This window comes from Aspergillus clavatus, genomic scaffold (genome assembly GCF_000002715.2).
Source record: "Aspergillus clavatus NRRL 1 1099423829799 genomic scaffold, whole genome shotgun sequence".
NCBI lineage: Eukaryota > Fungi > Ascomycota > Eurotiomycetes > Eurotiales > Aspergillaceae > Aspergillus > Aspergillus clavatus.
In genome coordinates this window covers 752711-772325 of record NW_001517100.1, presented here as the reverse complement: position 1 = coordinate 772325, position 19615 = coordinate 752711, and the positions used below count along the sequence as shown (strand labels likewise).

Genomic DNA, 19615 nt, shown 5'->3' with positions numbered 1-19615 from the left:
ACATTCAGACTTGGTAGAGGGTAATAAGATAAGAGCCACCGTACGCAACGAGTCAGTGAGCCCGGTGCGACAAGCCCTGGATGAAATTCAGGACATCTTTGGAGCTGCGTTTAGTGGCCTGAATCGCTGTAATCTGTATCCTCTAATCGATGTCCCGCCAACAGTCCGAATATAATCTATATTTTATATAAAACGCTGTTTTCTACTTATCCCTATAAGTAACCTAAATTTAGTAATATATATTATAGAGGTTAAGCTAGGTGAAGATCTATACTCTACTTAGTCTTATAATTATTTCCTTAATAAGTAGGAGTAGGTATTAATTCTTAATAATAATCTTATTAAGTCTATAAAAGTCTATATATATCTAGATACTCCTATCCTTCTTAGGTATATATAGTAGAGGTGCTTCTATAGGGGACTTAGATTCTTAGATCTAACTCTTTATAAGTATAATTTAGATATACTTCCTAATTACTATAGCTTTATATAAGGAGTAACTATAAAGAGGCCTAAATAGGGGTTTCTTCTCTTTCTTTAATTTAATCTTTAAGTCTATATCTTTATAATATTTAGGTATGCTTATAGCATCCTTCTCTAAGAAGATACTTATAAATTAGTTATACTATATAGATATCTCTAATAATACTACCTCTAGTGCTTTAATAATATATATTTATATAGCCTCTTATAGATCTATCCCTAGCTCTTTTTAGAATTACTTTATAGAGACTATATCTATCTAGATAGCCTCTTTATAGAAGTAGACTATATACTTATCTTATTCTATCTATAGGGTATATTATATTAGTTATAGCATCCCTAGGTAGATATCTTTAATATCTAGGGATACTACTATATAGATCTAAAATTCCTCTTATTTTCTATTAGTATCCTATAGTTAAATTTAGACCTCTATAACACCCTTATTATAAAGCCTCTTCTTATTTACTATCTATAAGAATACCTAATAGGGAAGCTTATTCTAACCTACCTATTTTACTAGGATAGATAATATTAGATTAACTTTACTTCTACTATCCACTAGAGCCCTATAGTTAAGGATAGTCTAATTAGGAAGAGTAATCTTTATAGATAAGTAGATATATTATATAGTAACCTATTCTTACTAAAAAGATATTACCCTTATGTAAGGATTGCGAAGGTCCATTATATATTATATTAAAGCTACCTTTACAGAGGAGCCTACTAATAAGAAGGCTCCTTATAAGAGGTTATATAAATAGTTATATAATATATAAAGATATAAACCCTATCTATGATTACTAAACTCTAAAGTTTAGTAATAATCTCTTTAAATAAGGATATCTATCTTTAAATCTATTTATAAATATTCTTCTTTTATATTAGTTTCTAATTTTTATAGATTATAAATCCTTATATTTTATTACTTAACCTTTAAAACTAGTCTATTAAGAAAATAATATTATAAAAGAGATTAATTAGATCTAAATTATCTAGTAAACCCTCCTCTATAACTATATAAAGTTAGATAGTAGAAAAAGAGATAGCTTATAAAGAGAAAGGCTCTAAGGATAAGCTAGATTTATAAGACTTTTTTATTTTAATAGATCTAAAGTTAATAGAGATAACCCCTATAAGAGAGTATTTATAATAGGAACTATAGCTCTTATAAGAAATCTAGAAGCTTTATAATAATCTAGGTATAGGCCTTAGAAAGTATCTATAAAATTAGAAATAATAGGAATTATTCTTATTACTTATAAAGAAGACTAATATCTAAATCTAATCTCTACTTAAATTAGAGAAATACTTAACCTATAATTATATAATATACTAAGCCTTTATTATAAGCTAGGAGTCTACTATAAAGGCTAATAACTAGGATAAGAAGAAGTATACTAAGATTATAATAGCTTATCTAGATTATATTCTCTCTAATCTTTAATAGAGTAAGATATCTAAGAACTTTTATAATTAAGAATAAAAAGATCTTTATACTTTCTTAGAATTATAACTAAATAATCTAGAGAATTATAGATAGGAAGTATAATTATAAATATTTTAGATAAGGCCCTATAAGAGAGAAATAGACTATATATATTAATAGAGGTAGTATAAGTAATAGATTAAAATTAGAGATAATATAAAGAATATAAAGAAGATATAATTATACCTCTTTTTTAAGTTCCTCTCTAATTATTTACATAGAAGATCTATAAATACTTAAAATTCTTAAAATCTAAGAAAGAGATAATCTCCTTACTTATAAGATTATATCTAAATATAAAATAGAATACTTATTAGGATCCCTTATATAGAGATAAGGATTATTAAGACTTTAGGAACTTAAGGAAGCCTCTTATAGATTATATTATTATTAAGAAGATAGAGATAATAGAATCTACTATAATTATATTATTTATAAAGAGATAAGGCTTATAGGCTTATATCTTTAGTATCTTATAAATCTATTTTAATTATAATAAAAAAGAATATATTATAAGATACTACTTAAGTAAGCTTAAGTAGGAGGACTCTATAAAGACTAAATAACTAATTATTATTATTATTATTAAAGAGTAGAATAAGAAGTATTATAGATTCTTACTCTCTTATCTAAGTATATTTCTTTAGGCTTAGATAAGAGAGAAGGGATAAGGACTAGTCTTATAAGTATTAATTAATAGTAGAAGCTTTATTAATCTTATTTCTATAATATTAATTAAGAAAAATAATTAATATACCCTACTATAGTAGGTCTTTATAGAGATATTAACCATATAAAAAATAAGAAATAAAGAAGTAGTAAAAGCTAATATTTTAGTTAAGAATAATAAAGAAATAAAGTAGCTCTTTATAGAGCTTATAATAGTATCTCTAAATATAAATTATATTATCTTAAGGATATTATAATTAAAGTAGTATAATCCTATAATCCTCTAAAGAGAAGATAAAGTAATTTTTAATATAGAGTTAGCTCTATAAATTTACTTAATCTTAGTAGAAGAGTTTATAGAAGTAAAAGATATAATAATTATAATAGTATAAATTATAAAAGCTTTATAAGAGATAGTAAAGAGTAAGAACTTTATATTAGATTAGTTTATAGACTTTTATATAGTCTTCTTAGAGAAGAAGACTTAGGAATTACTATTATATTATAAAGATATAAATCTAAAAATAAATCTAGAGGAAGAGAAGTAACTACTCTTTAGACCTCTTTATAATTTCTCTTTAGTAGAGTTAGTAATACTTTATACATATCTTTAGATAATATTGGTATTACCGGGGGTAAGGTAGTATCACCAGGGGTGAAGAGAGATAGGCTGGGCTAATGCCTCTTTACTTACCTGGGGTAAGATCTTCTATTTATACCTAGCTACTGGCTATCTATCTAAAAGATAAGTTATAAATATTATAGAGATTTCTTAGGTCAACCTTAGTAACCCAGAGTTAATCTTAGTAATTATTAATTTATTTATAATATTTATTTACTACTATCACATCCTCCCCTACTTAAGGTAAAGCCCATCCTTAGTAGGTTATCTAGCTCCTTACTAAAGGTCCTCATAGTCTAAGGGAGTAATATCATACATAGTAAGTAGGATTAGATTTATCCTTAGTAAGTGATATTAGATTATATTTAGTAAGTAGTCTTAGATTATGCTTAGTAAGTAGTATTAGATTACTTAGAGGGTAGTATTAGATTACTTAGTAAGTAGGGTTACTAGTGTGGTTATTATAGTAGAGATAAGATAAGGTTATATATTATTTATTTTAATTTTAAGTAAGTCTACTTTATCTTACTTATTTTCTTTTTATCTCTTATATTTCTCCTTCTCTTTTCTCCTTCTGTGAGCATCTTCCTTTTTATTATATTAATTATTATCTTTCTTTTAGTAAGTCTCTTTTTTTATATACTAGTCTCTTATATTCTTCTTATACTTAGTAAATATAAATACTCTATAAAAGAAGGGTAAAGGCTGCCTTATTTATTAGGAGGATATAATTACTTTTAGTAAGTTTAGTAAGTATTCTTCCTAGCTTTAGTAATTACCTCTTACTAATAGTAGAAGCTTATCTTAGTAGACCTAATAAAAATAGATTAAAGGTAATGGATATTATTTACCTAATTATCTAGAAGTTTAATAAGAAGAGGAAGCTAGATATAAAGAAATATATTTATTTAGGCTATATATTAGCTATTATTCTTTAGTAGTAAGGTGTATCTTATAACTATATATTAGCTTATAATAATTATTCTTTAGATAAGGATTCCTTTAGGGGATGTATCTCTACTCCTAGTTATAATAGATTTATATTTTTTAGGGGTCCTGTGCTAACTATACTTAGAGTAACTAGAGATTAATATATTTATTCTATATATAGGGCTTTTATATATAGAATTCTAATACTCTTAATAAGTATATATTCTCCTTAGTAAATATTTCTTATTTATAGTTACTAACTTTTTTTACTTCTATAAATCTATTATTTAAGCTAGTAGTCTTAGTTTCCTTACTAGTTATAGTAATAAGTTATATAATTAGCCTATAGAGCTAATAGTAATAACTAGTAATTATAATAAGGAGTTAGATAATAGTGCTAGTAAAGGTTCTCTAGATAATAGTAAGTATATATAATCTAATATAGAAGATAATATTAATTCTCCTATAGTAGAGATAGGTCTATCTAGTATTTCTTATAGTAAAGGCTCTTCTCCTATAGTAGAGAAGGCTCTAGCTAAGAAGTATTATCTTTCTTTAAAATATTTTATAATAATAAAGATCTAGTTAGCTAAGAGATATTATTCTACTATAGTAACTTTCTCTTATTCTTAGACTAATTCTTCTTTAGTAACTTCCTCTCTCTCTTAGATTAGTTCTATTATAATAACTCCTTCTTATACTTTAGTAAGTATCTTATTAGTAGCCCTAATAGAAAGTCTTATTAAGTATTATTCTTCTTTATTATTACTTAGTTATAAAAATTCTTTTAATAAAGTTTATATTCCCTAGCTAGTAAGTTATATTAACTAGGGTAATTATTATAATTTTTTTATAGTTCTTTAGGATCTTTAGGTATTTACTTATTATATTAAGGCTTACCTAGAGGAATTAGTACCTTCTCTTAGTAATAATAATAATTTATTCTAGTTAGCTAAGGCCTTATCTTATAGGGTTTTTAATATAAAGTTTAACTTAGACTTTTAATTAGTAATTATTTATTATTTTAGTTAATTAGTATAATTCTTAATATCTTATTATAATTAGTTTTTTTTTATAATTAATAAAATCTACTAATCTATAATTCCTTTTCTTCTTCTTAGAATAATAATTCTAGTATAGCACTATTTTCTAATCTACCTATATAAATATATTATCTTTATACTACTCTATTTACTCCTGATAAGAGGGTATTATAACTATAAATAATTTTTTAAAATCTATCTCTTTAATATTCTTTTAAGATATTAATTCTAAATTATTACTTTAAATTCCCTCCTAGTCCTTATTATCTAAAATAGTTAAGTCTTTACTATTCCATAACTCTAATAACTCTATTTATTATTATATAAGGTGGCTATTCCTTACTAATTTTTATTTATTAGTATATTAAGTTTTTTACTTACTTATTTTATATTATATCCCTAATTCCTTCTCTACTTATTATAAACTTTCTCCTAAATATTTTTACTTATTATATCCTTCTGCCACATACTATGATAGTTCTTTATATAATAGTATTAGGGGGTTAGTCTTATTAAGTATCTTTTATATTTTAATTAGATTAGAGATTAATAGGCCTACTTTTTATAGCCTAGTATTAAGGCTTATTAATATCTATAAATATTATAGATTATCTTCTACCTCTACTTTTACTAGTCTCTATCTATTAATAAGGTTCTTTAGGGTATATCTACCTAATTCCTATAATATATATATTCTAAGGGGGTAGGCCTTAATCACCTTATATAATCTAAATTACTTACTCTTAAACTTTTAAGAGCTCTTATTTTATATAAAAACCTATTAGCCCTCCTTAAGATAACTCTTTTTTATTTATAAATCTTAGATTATCCCTCTCTTAATTATATATTCTAATAGCTTCTTATTTACTAGTACTTATATATATATTACTCTTATAAGTCTATTATAATTATTTTCTTTTATAGGTTCTCTTATATCTCCTAGTAATCTTAGTTTAATCCTATATAGTAGGTAGAAGGGCTTTTACTAGTATTTATATAAATATATATTTATACTATAAATACTACTAAATAAAGATATTCATCCTATAGCTATGTTAGTTTCCCTATTAAATATTTTATAAGTATTTATCCTAGGAGTCTATTAAGGTTTTTATTCTTATTATTTATATAGGAATGATTTAGTATTATTATTTAGTGTTTTGCTTTTAAGATTTTTATAAAGATTTCTACTATATATAATAGTAGGTTTATATTATTATTAGATACTATCTTATTAAAGGCACTATACTAAGTAAATATCTCTTTATATAGGAACTTTACTATTATTTTATCTATAGTATATAGAATGGCTTTTATAATAACTCATCCTATTATATAGTTAATAGTAGTAATAATCTATTTATTACTATTTAGTATTACTAGCAGGCATCTAATAAGGTTAATACCCTAGTATTTAAAAGGCTAGATACCTTTCTTTACTATATAATATTACTATTCTTATTTAAGATATTTCTTTAATCCTTATAATATTTAATAATTTAGGTATTCCTTAACTATAGCTTAGATATTATACTATAGAGAAGGCTACTAGACTTAAGTTTTAATAACTCTTAGTAATACTAGGTAGCCTATATAGTTATATTCTCTATATATTTCTTATAGGAAGTCCCTTTAGAATAGAATCTTTAGGTATAGGGCATCTCTAATATCTATAATATAGATTAATTTCTAGTAATATATAAATTATCCTCCTAGGTATTATCTATCTATAATTTAATTTAGTAAGAGATATAGTACCTCTTTTTTTAGTTTAAAAGATAAGGCTATTATTAGTATAAGCTCTTACTTTCTTTTATCCTATAGTAAGACCTATAGCTCTAGGTATTCTACTATAGTATTATACTATTTATACTCTATAAAATTATTTAGGCTTTTAAAATATCTTATCTCTACTATCTCCTATACTTCTAGTATATTAAGTAAAGTTCTTTTAGTAATATTACCTAGCTCTTCTTCTATAAAGTTAAGATATTAACTAATTATATCTAGTACTATTACTTTACTATCTTTTAATAGTAGATTTCTAAGTTATAACTTTAGAATTCTTTTACCTACTAGGTAAGCTACTTTAAATACTTAGTTATATTTATAAGATATTAAAGACTCTTATAATTAGTTACTACTATTATTATCTTTCTATTATTAATATAGTAATCCTATCTCTAAAGGACTTCTTTTATTATAAGTAGCTTCTTCTCTTATATTAAGTAGTTCCTTTTTATACTATTAAGCTTTCTTTTATTAAATATAATTAGGTAAAGTTTATAATTCTTATCTTTTTATATTAAAATTATTCTTACTATCTATTCTAAGATATTAGTCTTAATTTAATAAGATTAATTAAGGTTTATAATTATTAGCACTAGTATAATAACTATTAGTTCTTTTAAGTTAGTAAAGATATCTTAGTATCTTACTATCTAAGTAATTAGATAGAATTTCTTCTTCTAAAGGTCTTTATCTAACTTCTTTAATAGATTATAAAGAGTGGCTATAACCTATATAAATCCTAGTATAAACTAGTAATAATATATTATAAGTCTAAGAAATTATTATACTTTATAGATATTTTTTTAGTTTTAGGTATTAGATAATAGCTTCTATCTTAGCTAGTATTAGCTTTATAATTCCTCCTCTAATAATATATCTATAGAATTTAATTTCTTATTAACTAAATTTATACTTTAAGGCTTTTATAAATAGCTAATTCCTCTATAGTTAGGTAAGGACTTCTTATATATATTATTTATATTTCTCTTTACTTACTAAGAATATTAAGATATTATTAAGATATACTACTATATATAGGAGATCTTATAGTTAATTATTTATATATATCTAGAATATTATAGATATATTATAGAGTCTAAATAGTATTATAAAGAACTTATATTTCCTAAAGAAGGTATTAAATACTATCTTAGTAATTAAGTTATCTACTATCTATAATTACTAATATCCTAAGAGAAGATTAATTTTTAATAAGATCTTTACTTAACTAACTTAGTTAATTAACTCCTAAATTCTAGGGAGTAAGTAGATATTCTTAATAGTAACTTTATTAAGTATTTAGTAATGTATATATATTTATTATTTTTCTTCTAGCTTTAGAACTAATACTATTAATAAACCCTACTAGCTTACTAAAGCCTAGATTACTCTCTTTTATAATAGTTTTTTTACTTAGTAGTAGGTTTTCTTAAACTTCTCTAATAATTAAGGATAAGTATTTATATTAATTAGTTTAGTATTATTAGTATTAATAATATAATCTACTCCTTAGGTAAGTAGTATTCCTAAGTTAAGTTCTTCTTAGAATATATTCTTAAAGTCTTTTATCTATTTATTATAATTTATAGTTATTAATTTCTTTTTACTAGTTTAAAGAAGATATAATTATATTATTAACTTCTTTTTTTATAAGATCTACTTTAGTTATTTTATAGTTACTTACTATACTAAGTTATCTTTATAATATTTAATCTTATATTAGGGGTTAATAAGGTAAGTAAAATATATTCTTCTCTTATTTTAAAGAATTATCTAATTTAATTACTAGTTAATCTATAGGTTAGTAACTTTTAGCTAGTTATAACCTAAGATTATCTTATACTTATTAGTATCTAAGATCTATAACTTAGTAAGACTAGTCTATTACCTAATTTATATTAGTATCCTTACTTATTAGTAGATATTTATTATAACTCTATTTAGTAATTATATAATTAAGGATATTTTCCTTTTATTATAGGGAGGCTCTATTATACTAAGATAACTAATAATTATTTATAATATAAATAAGTAACTAGCTCTATAATTAATAAGAGCCTTAATCTAAATTACCTATCCCTTACTTTATATTTCTATTATATAATATATAGAGTTAATACCTATTATATTTAGATATACTTTAGTAATTCCTTATAATAATTAAAGATTCCTCCTTTTAGGTAGTTCTTCCTTCCTATCTTTAAAGAGATTATACTATATATTCTAGTAGTTAAAGGCTTTCTCTATTTAATTAATAAGTATCTTTAGATTTATTAATCTTTCTTATTTTTTATTATTTTTATAGAGTATAATTAGAGATATCTAATTTTATTATATATAAAATATACTTTATTCTAATAATACTATAGTTTCTACTTTAGTAAATCCTTATTTAATTATAAGAAGTTTCTTCTTAGCTAAGAAGAGCTAGTAATTATACTTAGATCTATTAGATCTTTATTATACTAATTAAATTATAGTTTTAATTATAGGTTACCTCTAAGTTATTAAGTAGTAACTAAGTTATTCTTATAAAGAGAGAAGTATTTAACTATTTTATTATATATTTATAGTTATATTTAGTTCTTTACCTATCTTTTCCTAAGCTCTGGTTAACTCCTAATAATAAATTTTTAAATAAGGGAAGCTTTATATACTAAAGAAGAGATATATATTATAGCTTTATCTAAGATAGTAATATATAGCTATATAGGTTATAAACCTTAGGTAAGGCTTTTATATTTTTTTATTTTTTATTATTTATATTATATTTCTTAAAGTTCTTTAGTAGCTATATATAGAAGATTTCTATATTAGTAATTACTAATATAAAATTAATCTATAATTAGGTTTTATCTACTTCCTATCTCTTATAAGTATATCTTATAAGTTTCTATTTAATAATAATAAATATTCTAGATTAGAGGGAACTCTTTCTATTACTAGTAAGATATTCTTAAAATATTTCTTAACTCTCTTTTACTATTTTTAGGTAGTATCTCTTATATATATATCTTTATACTCTAGGATAGGAGTAAGATTTAAAATCTTAAAAATAAATAATAATCTATAATAATAATTTATCTCTTATAATCCTAGAAGTAATATTTATTTATTATATTACTCTTAATAAATACTCTAAAAAAATATATTAATATTAGTAAGTAGTACTCCTTAGATTATTATCTTAAATAGCTTAATGAAAGCTTATCTTATATCCTCTAGTAGATTTCTAGTAGGATTATTTATTATAGATAGCTAGTTATTATTAGTAGTTCTAGTAGGGAGGTTTAAGAATATTATCTTATAGAGATTATTTTCTATTAGAACTTATTTTAATAACTAAGTAATACTTCTCTAGCCTAGAGTTATTATATCTTATTTTATTTCTATCTCTTTTAGTAGGGCTTAGTAGAGAGTTCTCCTATAATAAAAACTCTTTACTAAATATAACTACCCTATTATCTTTTAGCTTAAATTTAGTAGTTACTTATAGGGAAGAGCAGTAGGTATTTACTAAGATAAATATAGATCTAGTAGAGTAAGAGTATTTAATTTTCTATTATCTATAACTTTAAATATGCTACTAGATAGAATTACTATAGATAAGATAGTATTACTAGAGGTAAAGAGAGATAGGCTAGGCCCCCCTCTTTACTTACCTAGGGTAAGATCTTATATTTATATCTAGCTACTGGCTATCTATCTAAAAGATAAGTTATAGATATTATAGAGATTTCTTAGGTTGACCTTAGTAACCCAGGGTCAACCTTAATAATTATTAATCTACTCATGATATTCATTCACTGATATCACACTCTATAAAAATTATTATTACTCTAAATCTTACTCTATAGAAATTTTATATAATAAGACTATTAAGAGATTTATAGGAGTATTATAAAAATAAGTAATATAAATCTAAAATATATTATGAGAAGATTTTGATAGTAATAAAAATATTATAGTTAAAGAGGTCTATCTATAACTAAGCCTTTATAAGAAGATAAATAAATATAAGTATATAAAAGAAAAGAATAGTAAACCTTTTTTATTATTTATAATTTTCTCTTTATAAATAAAGGTTTTTACTAGTATATCCTATTATAAATAAGGAATCTTAGATAGATCTTAGGGGCTAAGATCTTTTAAGGGGGGGGGGGATAATTATAAAGATTATAAAGATTTATTATATATTATATTAAAGCTATCTTTATAGAGGAACCTACTAATATAAAGGCTCCTTATAAGAGATTATATAAATAGTTATATAACCTATAAAGATATAAACCCTGTCTATAACTACTAAACTCTGAAGTTTAGTAATAATCTCTTTAAATAAGGACATCTATATTTAAATCTATTTATAACCATTCTTCTTTCACACTAGTTTCTAATTCTCATGGATTATAGATCCTTATACTAACCTTGGCCAACTATAAGCCCGCGTCACTCTTTGCTGAATCACAGAGTTTCTTTCGCCAAGACTTGACTTTGTTCTGAAGCTTTTGCAATTCACTGGAACACTTGTCACCAGACTTATGTGCAGCCTGTAACTGGCCATACTCCATGATGAGATCCGCCCGCAGTCGCTGGCATTCTTTTTTCCATTCAATAAGTTTGGCATCCAATTCCACCGTTGCTTTCTGCGCCGGCGTGGCCTGTTGTGGTGCTGAAGGGTCCCGTGTGATGCTCGCGTGAGTGACGAGGCTGAGCAAGGACTTTCGGGACGGCGTCTCCATAAAGATAGATTGGGTGTCATCCATGATCGAGATGTAATTGGCGAACGTTCCCCCTTGGATATGCTCCATGATGCGATTCCGTGAATGCTCGTCGAGATGTCCTGTGAGAACAGATTAGCAAAAAAAAGCCTATCCTGTGGCGGTACATGCGCTCGGACTTATATTCGCCGCTGCCCCTTTGCGGTACTTGTAGAGAGTTCCTTTGTCTTTGAACCTGGCCGATTCGCTTGCCGCCGCCTCCCACTGTCGCGCTTGATGATACTGCAGGGCACGCTGGGGATCGGTGATAATAAGACCCGATGCATCCTGGCACGTGCCTCGTAGGATCGGAAGTTCCTTGACGCGCTCCTTGAAATTGATCGGCGTGCTGAGACGGTGTTCCGGGACTTTCGTGAGGCGCCAGATATCGGTGGGACATTTGGTGTGTTCGCTGTCGAAGGCGTCGTCGAGAAAGGCATACATGAGTCTGTCCTGGATGACGCAAAGTCCCAAATTGTCGTTCCTTTCCGTGTCCGTGTAGACTGGCCTGGAACGACCTTAGAATATATATCGCCAGCGAGGTCGGAAGTTTCACTCACGGCACTCCTTCATTCCTTCGACCCTTGTTCAATCTATGCCTCACCCTCATCAGGAGAACCTGGGAGGTGGGATGTTCGGGATGTTTCACCATGAAGAGTTCAATGTCGTTCCATTTCAGTGCGTCGTTCTCATGAATATATCCCGACGACTCGATCAACGTCCCCGGCCGGGCACTGGTGGAGGTCATCATTTTCCGGAGGGTATTCACTTGAAAAATACTTCGCACGGTTGGAAATGTGATAGGACACCAAGCCAGCAGGTGATACGTCGTGAATAACAGATCATCGATGTTGAACGGAGGTTGCTCCTGCGCGCTCAATTCAAGTTCGTATTGATCCGACAGCGTGACGCTCACAAGCTTATAGAATCAGCACGCGACCTCTGCTTCGACAATTCGAGGGCCTTACCCGCTTCAGTTTCTGCTTCATTTCATAGGGGGCCTCCTGCCCCCGTTCTTGATTGCAGAACATCGAGAAGTATCTCGCCGTGGTCTGGAAAGCCTTCTTTCTTCTCAACATTGTGCGTGTTGAGGTACCAGCGAAGGAAACCCTCGATGAGTTTCAAACTGAACCGCTCGAGAAGCCAGAACCTCCAGTCTGGCGGGTCGACTTCCTGGGTGATCCATCTGTAGAGGTCAGTAACTATTCAGACTTTTGCTCCGAAGGGGCGATACTTTTTGAAGTTGTTTCCCACAGCTACCACTTTCCGCCGCGTCGAGCCCTTGTTGTCGCGGCTCCTGGAGGAAGGCATTCCAGTCGACGACGGCCAACGCCTTTTCCGGCTTGTTCTTCGACGGTGCCATAGAAGATCAAGGTCCGCTGCACTAACTATGAGCGAAGACTGTGATCGAAGGGTGAAGCCGACGAGCAGGCTGCAAGGCCCGCCTTTATGTCCTCCATCCCGCAAACCTCGTAGTACACAGTAGGCTCATGATGGAGCCGCCGGCATGCTCTAGTAGACTGGGATACAGAGGACGCAGGCGCGCCGATACCACGATGGAAACATCACAGTAACAGGGTAACAGGGGATAATGCCACGGGATCGGGACAAAAGAGCACATCGATACCCCCTAATTATCACGTATCGTTAACACCGATAAGGTCGCCGGATCGAGCCCGGCACTGGTCACTTGCTTTTTGTTCTTTTGTTTTTTTATCTTTCCTTATCCTCTGCTACATAAACAAACACTCTTGGGCAGAACGGAAATTCCAAAGCAGTTCATATTTTCCACTTTCGCTGTAGATCATTCCAGCTATACCCTAAATCCATTAATAACCACACAGATCCCTCAGCCATATCCTCTCGATCAACAGTTGTAAATCATCCGGAACCCAATCGGCACCAGTCCCACCTTCCCGCCCAAAGTGTTGAAGAAGTTCACACTGCCTTCCTGGTTCTGCCATCCGCTCAACTCCACCTGGAAACTCATAATGTTATCACAAGTGTTGGACATCACAATGGTCTTGGAGGTTGTCGTCGTCTGCTGCGTCGGGAAGATGTACGTGCCCACCATCGAGCGCTTGGTTGGTGGGTGGTTCCAGGTGGGAAGGTTGTTCCAGTTCCACGGGTCAGTCGTCCAGATATCCACCTGGGTTGCGCCCTGGGCGATCTGGTTGACCTGAGCGAGCGGCGGGATGTCGATCTCGAGCATGCATCCCGTAGCTCCCGTGGGGATGTACTCGAACGTCAGGGCGGCGACCTGTGTGTTGTAGACCGGAGATCCAGCGCGGCTGAGGGTAAACTGCAGGCCGGGGGACGCGTTGTCGGGGGTCGATACCCGCAAGACGTCAATAGTCGAGGGTCCCAAGGTGGAACAGGCCCGAGGAACGAGGTCTTCAGTCGGGGTGGGGACGGCACTTGCCCCAGCAAGGAGCAGGCCGAAAAGAGCAATGGATTTGAACATCGCGCAACAGATGGTTGGAAAAGAGTAAAAGCTTGGTTTGGATACTGCGCACGGTGCTTGTCGAAAAGATCATCGGCTGGAGTTTGGCCAGATGCTGGCAGGTATTTATAATCCTGCGCGTTGATTCTGGACCCCAGTCCGACTCAAAGTCATGAGGCATCATCCCACCGACGAGTTGGCACGAGGCGTCCAACAGAGAGCGCATCTGGGGTCTTCAACCGAGAGGCGATGGATTGTGGCGTAAAACAGCACACATGGGGAGGCTGAAGGAACTTGGGGGAAGTAATCGAGATCGAGGCTAGAATCTATGATTCACACACTACCTTCCCAAGGGAACGGTCAGTATTGCCGGAGTGGCCGAGTCGTATCGCAGAGTTCGACTTGTCTCAGTTGATTTGGCCAACAAACTGCCAGAGGGTTGCCTGATATGTGCTGTCAGATGCCATGTCTTACCCAGGAGACTTGGCAGGAATCTGCGGGGCTCATGCTGTTACTATAAAAAAAACAGTCATTGCTGCTCCAAACTTTCAATATGGAGGGGAAATGTGGGGGACCCGTCATTGCTCTGTCCATTTGATCAATCATGGCTTTTGGGAGAAAAGCCGCAGTTTATTGCCAGTCTCGCTTGTTGATCTGGGATTCGCCGGGACTTCGGATGGCCTCGTATAAAAGCCAGTCGATACACCAATCAAAGCGAGTGAAAAACGAAGCCAGCTTGGCTTGAGCCATGCAGTTACGAGCTTGCCAGTCTGTGAAGTGAAGAATAAGCGGTGTATGCGTTCATGAGCTGAGTCTCGCTGAGAGAACTAAGATGGGTGCGATCTCTTAAGAGTACGGAGTAGAAGAGCAAAGGCCAACCACAACAATGAGCAGACCGATTACTCGGGATAGCTAGCTGAGAAAACGGGAAGTAAAAGAATAATAACAACGCTTGATCTTTGGACAAGCAACACCCGGTCCCATTCTCCCGGCATCCCAATTCCCAACCCCAACCCTCATCATATGCATGGACCATACGTCTGACAGATCTCACATTTCCATGAGGCGTCATCAATATGCACCAAGCATGGTGGATGACCCGTGCGAGCTTTATTGGAGTTGAGGTGAGATCGGACTTCATGAGCTGCAAAGATCATCACTCCACGGCCTCTTTTCGCTGCATCAGATCGTTGTCGGGCCTTTTGTTTCCTAAGGCGTCAGGCAGATCGTTCTGTGGCCGACCCGAGTAGTCGATCAATAAGTAATCATTTGGAGATCGGAGTATGTAGCTGCCGGCAGCAAAGACAGCCGATTCCAAAAAGACAATGGCCTTGCTCTAACAGGACGACGAAGTGATGAACACGATGCCGATGTAAGGCGATAGTCTCTCCCTTCCTATATCTTCTCTTGACCTCCAAAGTTTGGATTCTCGAGATGCATAAAGGCCACCATGTTCTCAAACAATTCGACATTCTCGTATATCAGGAATCCATTTCGCTCCAGGACCTTGACGCTGCCTTTGTTGGCGTGGTTCACTGCTGCGAACAGTTTCTCACCCTGTCCCATCCCTTCTGCCCGAGGTAGCTTCCACCATGCGTCAATCACGCCCTTGACGGCCTCTGTCGCGTACCCTTTACCCCAGAATGAGGGATGGATCGCATATCCCACCGAGGGTGCAGGCGCTAGCGAGTTGACTCCAACCGCTCCGACGATGCACTGAGGATTTTCCTTGGGAATGATCACAAAGAAGAATGTGCGTCCAACGGCGCCAGATGCGTCTGGGACGTTGAAGATCTTCCCAGTCATCCAGGCTTTGGTTGCTTCGACATTAGCGTCCGTCACTCGGGGCCATCTGTGGCTAAGTCAGTATTCCAAGACCAAGTGCGTCCTATACGGAAGACAGTTTCTCACAGCCAGTCGACTACATCCTGACGACTTCGGAAACTGAATACTCCCGCGGCATCTTCGTCGTTGCCAATGCGCATGGGACGTAATAGAAGGCGCGGGGTCTGGATAACTTCGATGTGTTGGGGAATGATCACCGAGATGGCTTGGTCAGGATACGACATAATGAATAAGCAGCTATTATTGATGACCTGGCAACCCGTCAGATTGCACAGTTTGGGCTTGTGTGAATCTTTGTTGTTATTATATCCGGATGCTGATTCAATATGAGTCATTGCGATCGCTCCACTCGGGCTCTTCTTCCGACGGGAAACCGATCTTGCCTGTGCTCCAAAATGGGACTTCGAGAGGAATTGCGCCTTGTTAACGCAACCATGGTCCACCCTCCAGGTAAGACAACTCATGTTTTGTCATGATGAGTCTTGCAAGCGTGGGATGCTAAATTGCGGCAGATTCGAGCAGACCTGTCGATCAGAAGTCGATATATCCTTAGGAGGTAAGGAGATCTCCAAATCCTGATCGCAGAAACATTCCATATGTATTACATATTTGAGATAAAGGAATGAAATGTATATATATATATTATATATATTATATATATTATATATATTCCACCCAGGTCCTCTATAGATAAACCAGTATTTCACCACGAAGGTCGCCCTTCGGGAATACGCCCATCGCGACTCTCGTATTCCACCGTCACATTGTCTGTTCGCCGGATGTGTCCCATCGGATGCGTGTCCTTTTGGTTGTACTCGTCGGCCGGCAGAATGCTTTCCTGGCTCTCGACATTGGTGATGGCCAGCTCGGACTTGCGGGTGTTGCGCGAGGGCTTACTCGGCTCGTAGGGGGAATCCTGGAAGGGGTTGCTTCCTTTGTAGCGGTTGCGACTGTTGCTGTAGGAATTCAAGCTGCGTTTTCCGAGGATCATTTCGAGGAGGGGCTGTAAAGTCGGGATGCAGGAACCTATGATCACGACGTCGGACTCGATACTGTCCACGTCAGTTCCTTGGCTGCCACCCAGCAGTGATACGGGAACTTCACTCACTTTGTCCAGATAACCAAGTCCGCTGTGCCGTAGGTGTAGTCAGTCTTATCAGCCAACCCATGCAGCTGTGTGCACTTGACTATGGCCATGGCAGAGGCACTGGCGCCACCATCAGTTGCATATCTTAGAATCAAGATTGGAACGAAGACCAGTAGACCAGCTTACACGGCTCCGAGACCCAAAGCTGCACACAAGGCAAGCCGCTTGCGTAGAGACATTTTCAGTTTCATTAGCACCGTCGAGGGGTAGATGGCCAGGTAGAGATCGGCGCAGGCGGATATGGCTCCCGTAAAGATCGCATAGTTGATGAGCACCCAGACGTCCCGACAGGTCGCTTTGCCCTCCAGGATCAGGTGGGTTCTCCAAAGCGCCTTTGGGGGGTCACACATCGTAAAGAGGAGAATGATGCAAATGCCGGAGACTGCCGAGGCTATACTGACTAGAGTCCATAAAACAACCCGCTGCATCGTCCCTGGGTTAAGAATTCGAGTCAACATGGCCGCCACTGCGATCTTCGGAATAGCAAAGGAGAGGATGCCGAACAGGAAGCTGATCGTATTGAGCAGACTGGCCAGTTCGACAGTGGCGTTATTCAAAACATAAGCATGTTTCCCGTAACCGATCAGGACATTGGCCGTGGTGATTGCACAATACACGAGGCCCATGAACTATCAAAGTCAGCCAGGGGTATGGAGTATATACACATCCAGTCACAGCATATACACGCACCAGGGAGACGGCAATCAGGTAATCATCAGCGCCGATATCACGGATGATTCGAGCTCGAATGTACATGCGCGCCACGACAATGATGGTGGTCAGCGCGGTTAACGACCACAAGACTGCAAGGATTCGTGGTCCCTTGTCATCACTGGGACTTCCATTCCTTGGAGCCTCCATGGTATGACTTGTTGAAAGAGAGACCGATCACTTCTTGAGCTGACACCGGAAGTAACAAGCAGGTCAGAATAAGCAAGGCATCAGGGAGACGAAACAGCAGAAACCATTTGGAGGATGCAGAAACAACATATCCCGGACATGGATGAGAAATTCTTCAAAACTTTAAAATTCTTCGTGCCGTAGGATTGGGCAACTATTATCCTGGCATGCAAGCAGTACATATCTCCGCACTGCTACTCTCCCAGGTTTGCTTTGCAGCCTGCAGTTTGGGGGCATGGAAGATGACACACATGGCGTTGTCGACTCCTCATCCGGAACAGAAATGCTCGCAACAGAAGCTCCACAGGCTAAGCACCAGGATCAAGCTAGCAAGATCCACCTGGTTGCTTCTCGCGTCAAAGGATGAGACCGCCTTGTACAGAGTACGGACTACGGAATCCTCGATACAACTAGGGTGGGAGCATTGTGGAGTGTAGGATGGGCGGTATATCGCACCGAAAGCAGTACTACTAGTTGGTTCGTTTCACACAAACCCCGTTCAGGCAGGCGAACAGTTGATCAATCCGCCGGCCAACTTCACGGGGCCCGGATGGCGGGTGGGTTTTGGCTCAGGGAATGGGTCAAAGACTGGACGGGACATTGACCCAGAGGCCAGAGAGCATTTGAGGTTTTCTGGACACTTTTTTCACTGCACTGTAAGTCTGTAAGACTGGATGAAAGTGATATGCTCCGTATTCCTAAGCCCGTGGCGCCCCCTAGTAATCAAAAAGGACCTATTTTTGAAATATGCTTTCAGCTTATTGGAGGAGATAATAAACTCAGTTAGCTGATTAGAGCCGTGACTTCAGAGGCATGGAAATGGTAGTGGTCATGGTGATCTTACCTATATGGAGTATATATTTTTCTACGGAGTATAATTGCACTGACGTTGACTATCCCATGCTAGATCCTATACACTAAACCTAAAATAAATGAAGTACGGACACTAGTGATTCCAACTTAACTGCACTCGTAACCTCACCACCAGTGAGAGACGGAGGCTGTAGGCACTGCCGGAAATGACAGGCGGCTTGTGGGGCCGTAAAGCTCCCGGACCCTCGATTAGGATGGAGGACTTTATGACTCTGAAGTCTGAACTCTGAACTGTTTCCGGGAAGATAACTGTCCCTTTTCCTGTCTCACGGAGCCATGATTCACGAAGCTGGTTCGTGAGCGCCGATGCGTTTTAGGGTTGGACAAGTGCATGGCCGTGGCAGCAGAACAAGGACTTCTTTGTCTCTTATTTCCGCGCCCATTGTGCAGAAAATTTAACTAGAGGATCCTAACAAAGGAAATGACATGATCATCCTTGTCTTTATTCGGGCCCAGGCATTGCTACTAATAGGTACTGCATTTCCTAGTCGGGTAACATGCAGTCCTTCTGCCATCAGCCCATCACAGCCAGCATGAACAACCCCTGTAACTAATTGACTAATACGGAGTAGTAATAACCGTGTCCCAGGATTTGACAGCTTCTGCTTGCCACCTTGTGC

General features: G+C 34.5%; 4 protein-coding genes across 4 annotated transcripts, besides 6 other annotated features; all 4 read right to left on the bottom strand.

Moving 5' to 3' along the window:
- Nucleotides 1-154: 154 nt before the first annotated feature.
- Nucleotides 155-676: a mobile genetic element.
- Nucleotides 677-3581: 2905 nt separating this feature from the next.
- Nucleotides 3582-3707: a microsatellite.
- A 4142-nt stretch (nt 3708-7849) lies between these two features.
- Nucleotides 7850-8596: a mobile genetic element.
- A 2867-nt stretch (nt 8597-11463) lies between these two features.
- Nucleotides 11464-12866, bottom strand: ACLA_067300 (uncharacterized protein; the record flags this gene model as incomplete). Its single annotated transcript, XM_001272518.1, has 4 exons — nt 11464-11870; nt 11928-12295; nt 12348-12706; nt 12756-12866. 4 exons carry the CDS (start codon nt 12864-12866, stop codon nt 11464-11466), a joined length of 1245 nt encoding a protein of 414 aa, XP_001272519.1.
- A 788-nt stretch (nt 12867-13654) lies between these two features.
- Nucleotides 13655-14251, bottom strand: ACLA_067290 (uncharacterized protein; the record flags this gene model as incomplete). Its single annotated transcript, XM_001272517.1, has 1 exon — nt 13655-14251. One exon carries the CDS (start codon nt 14249-14251, stop codon nt 13655-13657), a length of 597 nt encoding a protein of 198 aa, XP_001272518.1.
- A 1374-nt stretch (nt 14252-15625) lies between these two features.
- ACLA_067280 (GNAT family N-acetyltransferase) lies at nt 15626-16299 on the bottom strand (the record flags this gene model as incomplete). Its single annotated transcript, XM_001272516.1, has 2 exons — nt 15626-16082; nt 16142-16299. 2 exons carry the CDS (start codon nt 16297-16299, stop codon nt 15626-15628), a joined length of 615 nt encoding a protein of 204 aa, XP_001272517.1.
- Nucleotides 16300-16702: 403 nt separating this feature from the next.
- Nucleotides 16703-16745: a microsatellite.
- Nucleotides 16707-16745: a microsatellite.
- Nucleotides 16707-16746: a microsatellite.
- A 32-nt stretch (nt 16747-16778) lies between these two features.
- ACLA_067270 (uncharacterized protein) lies at nt 16779-18083 on the bottom strand (the record flags this gene model as incomplete). Its single annotated transcript, XM_001272515.1, has 4 exons — nt 16779-17127; nt 17184-17282; nt 17349-17851; nt 17913-18083. 4 exons carry the CDS (start codon nt 18081-18083, stop codon nt 16779-16781), a joined length of 1122 nt encoding a protein of 373 aa, XP_001272516.1.
- Nucleotides 18084-19615: the final 1532 nt, after the last annotated feature.